The sequence below is a fragment of the Acyrthosiphon pisum genome, chromosome A2 (genome assembly GCF_005508785.2).
Source record: "Acyrthosiphon pisum isolate AL4f chromosome A2, pea_aphid_22Mar2018_4r6ur, whole genome shotgun sequence".
Classification (NCBI taxonomy): Eukaryota; Metazoa; Arthropoda; class Insecta; order Hemiptera; family Aphididae; genus Acyrthosiphon; species Acyrthosiphon pisum.
In genome coordinates this window covers 11649233-11654501 of record NC_042495.1, presented here as the reverse complement: position 1 = coordinate 11654501, position 5269 = coordinate 11649233, and the positions used below count along the sequence as shown (strand labels likewise).

General features: G+C 27.5%; 1 protein-coding gene across 2 annotated transcripts in view; it reads left to right on the top strand.

Moving 5' to 3' along the window:
* The window catches only part of LOC100168317 (trafficking protein particle complex subunit 11), a 9168-nt gene extending 4790 nt beyond the window's left edge, over window positions 1–4378 (top strand). For both annotated transcript variants that reach the window (XM_008191604.2, XM_029489379.1), the window contains 9 exons: window positions 1336–1448; window positions 1766–1998; window positions 2068–2210; window positions 2814–3038; window positions 3106–3257; window positions 3380–3461; window positions 3545–3688; window positions 3754–3933; window positions 4036–4378. In XM_008191604.2, coding sequence (XP_008189826.1) covers window positions 1336–1448; window positions 1766–1998; window positions 2068–2210; window positions 2814–3038; window positions 3106–3257; window positions 3380–3461; window positions 3545–3688; window positions 3754–3933; window positions 4036–4068 — 1305 coding nt within the window. In that variant the 3' untranslated portion in view covers window positions 4069–4378. The remainder of the gene's footprint in view (window positions 1–1335; window positions 1449–1765; window positions 1999–2067; window positions 2211–2813; window positions 3039–3105; window positions 3258–3379; window positions 3462–3544; window positions 3689–3753; window positions 3934–4035) is intronic.
* Window positions 4379–5269: the final 891 nt, after the last annotated feature.

The following is a 5269-nucleotide window of genomic DNA, read 5'->3' as shown; positions in this document are numbered from 1 at the left end:
CTATGTCACGCGTGTGTTAGACGGAAACAGAAAATCACGGTATCGAATCCCCTTAAGCCGCATATTTTCAAACTCGCGACTACTTGCGAGGGAATCAAAACCTATAGGGTACTTCAAGTCGATTTAGAATCTCGAAATTCGGCATGAAGCAATGTTTTATCGCGCATATAACAGAAAAATTCCGAAAACCTTAAATTTTTAGTTAGATCACATATTTTTTTTTTTTTTTCAAATAATTTTAAACTTATTATCCTTTTCCTCATGAACGCGTAGACATATCAAGTTGAAACTTGTATTAAATACTTAAGTCTAATTGCCATTAAGCTGTGAAAATAAAACAAATTTCTAAGTTAATGCAAATGTACAACAATTTATACCTTATACTTTGAAACTCGCAACTACTCGCAAGTGAATCAAAACCAACATTTAGATTGATTAATTTATGATCCTCCAGCTTTCCATATTTTGATGTTATAAATTTCATTTTGCAATAAAAATACCATAACTATGACTCGATTGTCGTGATGGGTGAACTCTTACTAATATACCTACAGGTTTGTACGGAACCCTCGGTGCGCGAGTCCAACTCGCACTTGACCGGTTTTTTTTAAATGTGAGCAGTGCTTACATGTACGCTACCCCCCTGGAAGACGGCCAATATGTTTGATTTAAACTTGTTATCAAAGAGCTTAAACTTTAAAGTACTGACCATGTGAAAAGAAAAATTATAAAAATGTTAACTATGTTTCATATCTTATTTATATTATAATTGCACGTAAGATTAATTAAAAAATTATTAAAATCACCTAGTCTGAGAACTATTTTCGTTATGCCTGTCACCAGAACCAAAAGTTTAATTTTTGACGCTGGTTTAAATATTTTCTCTGCTCACTCCCTTGCTGTTCTATAAAACAGTTTGGAGAATCATTGAGAATGACTAGAGCAACTTATTGTAGATTATCGTCTGGCTCAAAATCAACACAGCTGTCCTCACAAAACATAATTGCCATTGCAGCAATAATATCAATAAGAGAGAAAAAATAGTTTGTGTGGCTTGTGCGAGAAAGCAATTTCAGTCTTAGACAAAATGCTGCCTGCAACTGAAATATCTCTTTTCCCACTCCTGCTACACAATTTTCTATTTGAATACATTAATTATTCAGGAAGTAATAATTTGTTTTGTTTTAGAATGATCGATTACCACATAAGAAAAATGTCTATATAAGGCTATGAATATAATTATTGAATTATAAATATTAAGTCCTTTAAATATAAACTGCTACTAAATAAAAATGTTAACAGAAATTATAAACCCTTCTTTTTGTTTGTTTGTAGGTTAATTCTATTAAACTACAATTGGGAAATGAACCTGATTTTCCAATAGTCTTGAAATTCTATAGTTCGATAAAGAAAACTAAAAGTTTTGAAAGAGAAATTAATAACTTCAGGTATTATATCATTATTAATAATAATAGTATTAGTGATGTTACAAGCTCTCATTTTTAATATAATTATAAAGATAACATGATGGATGAATAATGTTATATTCTTCCTAACATCCAAACAAATTTAGATTTTTCAAACTAACTATTGAGCATTTGATTCTGTTCAGATATTTTGCAATATTCAGTTTGTTTTTCATGCTGAAACATGCTCAGAGTGTAAACTTATACTTTGTAACATCACTAATAAGTAATAATAATTTATTATTATTAGTTATTACCATTCATTTGAAATATTTTAACCTTTTTTGTCCTGGTTTAAGTCTGTCTAAGACATATGATGATGAATTTGAACGAATCAAACAGATTACATCAACAACTCTAAAACCAAGAAGTTCAAGACTTGGCATGGAAATTAAACACAAAAATCCGGCACTGTTGTTGGAATGGTATAAAGTTTCAGTGTGTTTGACAAATTTAGAAGATCGGCCTGTTAGTGATGTCTGTTTAAATTTGTCAATCAATCGCAATAATAATGAAAAGGTTGAACACTCAAGTAAGTATACAATAATAAAAAAGGAATAATTTTTATTTTCACACATAATCATTTATCAACAATTTATAGTTGAAGTATGTGAAGATCCAGATAAAAATGTATTATCATTGCCAGTAGATTTTAAATTAGACAGCATGCTTGTTGGAGACCAGAAAACTCAATCTTTCTACATTCGGTTTTCAAGTTTGGACACTCGTACATTTCAGCTTATGGTCAGTATACATTTTTTTTTGTTTGTTTTTGTATAATAGATCATTTTTAAAACAAATCTATATGATGAAAACTACAAAAATTAGTTATAAAAATTTTCAAATTGGAGAAAATTGAAAAAAGTTTGAATTATTAGAAAATTAGTAAATTCTTATAAATATGCAATATTGTGTATGTATAGGTATAATACATGTATTTATTACTCAATTATATTTATGAATACTTTCAGTTTATGTAAATTACCAACAATAAATAATTAAAAGATTAGGTTAGGTTAAATAAGTATAATAAAATAGAATAATAGTAATAATATTTTGGTATTTTTGAGTTTTATTTTTGTATTTTACTTTTACCATACTGTTTTTAATTTTTGATCAATATGATTATAATAAAGTATTATAATTTTTTTTAAGTGGACACTTTACCCGCTTTGAGTATGTTTTATGAAATTAATTGCTTAATAAATTTAAAATGACATGTACTTAACATCTTAATCCATACAATATTAATTGAACTCACTGTTATTCTACATACCAACTATTACCAATAAATTCAACATTATTGTTTTGCCAATATTTATTATGTAACGGTGATTGTTATTTCAGATAAGTTATTCGATTGAAGATAATAACAGAACTAAGATTGCTTGCGTAAAAGATGTTGAAATTGTTATAGACGTGAGCATTGTATTTGACATATCAGTTTCTTACATGTCTTCCAGATTTGAACCTGTATCCAAGGTGTATGTAGGTGAACCATTAATAGTGGTTCCAAACATAAAGTGTCTTTCCCCATGGCCAATACTTATAGAGAGTACATCTTTTCAATTGGTAAATGTTATAGAAAAAAATTGTTTTATTTAAATACAATTTAGAACATTTTCATTTGATATTTCAGGCTAAACATGTTACTATTTCGGCTGGTGGTTACCAATCAGTGCTAAATGGAGTAACTTTAGAATCTGATGAATGTGCTTCAGAAGTAATATGTGTAACACCCTCCGAGTTAAGTGAAAATATTTTAGGCTGTTTCACTATAAATTGGAAAAGGTAATCATAAATATTAAATAATTAAAATTTTTCAAAGCAACTCATTTGTAACCTTTTACAACTTACAACTTACAAGTTATGTAATATGAATACTAATTTAATGCATAATTTTTTTGTTTCAGAACTGATGTGGAAAGTGAATGTAAGAATGGTTATTCAAGTTTAGAGTTACCTAAAATTATTGTTGAAAAATCAACATTTCTGGTCAGATATTATTTATTTTATATTATATATTATATTATTTTGATTCTAAAAGAAAGTGATTGATGGATTAAATTTGTTTTTAGGTGGACATGAAATTACCAGCGCACGGATGGTTACATACGCCAATGAGCGTTGTATACTTTCTACATAATAACTCTGAATCTCTACTTACATTAGATGTATCAATGGAAGCCAACGAAGCATTTATGATGGCTGGGCACAAAGACGTATGTGTATAAAAATAAACGAAAAACATAATATCATTATCATACATAATCGTACATAATTTTAGTTGAACGTCACGGTTTTGCCTGAAAGTACTTACAAGTTGCACTATAATCTCTATCCTCTTGTTGTCGGAGTGTCAACATTACCAAAAATGCATATTGGCTGCACTTCTGAACCTAATGATTTCAAACACATTTTAAACGACATACTAGTTAGATCTTTACAAACACAAATTTATATTATGGTAAGTAATATTATTAATTTTTAAAATTTATCATTCAATGCAAAAAAAAATTTGTATACTTTTCTTTATTAAATTTTAATCATTTGGAATTATAATTTTCAGCCCAAACACTTACCAATACATCATACAAATTAAGTTTTGAAATAAAATAAAAGGAACTTTTATAGTCAATTTTGGTTAATAGCCAATTTTATTATCCATACAAACATACAATTGTATATTTATTTATTTTTTAATTTATATGTTATTATTGTGTTATTAATTAAAATGTGTTACCTTCTTTTAAGTTATAGAACTTTTCAATATGTAGGTATTTATTTATTTATTTTAAGTTATGATGATTGTTTATAATGTAATAACTAAAATGAAGTAAACATGTTTAAAAATTGTATTAAGAAACTAATAATGAATACCAAAAAATATATAACTTTATTGTATTCTATTATATTCTAGTCTATATTTATTACATAAATCATTATGGAAAAGGAAAACCTATCAATATCTTTAAAATATATAAAAATATGATTGTATACCTATTCGAGTTATGCTGTTACACATAATAAAAATGATAATAAAGACAATAATATATAAAATATATTATACATAAGTACGCACAATGTAACAATTTGTAAACAAATGTACATTGTTTAAATAACCAATGCAAAGTAGATATTTAATAATTGATATTGTTAACAAACAAGAGTTATATCTGGTTAGTAGAATCTGATGGAGTTTTTGGCCACTTTCAAATAGGTATGCAATTTATTTTACAACAGAGTGGTACATATATTTTACAGATTTAAAATGTAGGTATTAGGTAAATACAAATTAACTAGGTAACAGATATGGACTGTATTTATTAGTTTTACTTAGATATAATTATGTAATAATTGTTTTATTAATTAGTTTTATGTAACAAAACTATTTGTAAATTACAAATAAAATTGTCGATCAATAACAGATAATTGAAGTAGGTAAGACCCAGATGTAGTGACGGCGCAAACTTTATTGCTGGTGAGATAAGATAATTTATGTTGCACCACCCACATATTTTATTCAATCATTACCTTGATGGGAGAGTTTCCCACTTGCCCCACTTGATAAACCATGATTTTTTTTATTCTACACAAAATAAATAATTCCTTCCATGCCAGTGGGAACACGTGTACCTCCTACCAATTTTTTTAGCTCCAAGAGCGGAGCAAACGTACATGTCCCCAACCCCCCATCAAAAGAAAATCTCGAAAATATCTATCCAAATATTTAGTACGTCATTTGTATGAATTTGTTTGACTATTCTTAGAATTTGTACGACAACAGTATTCGTGCAATATCG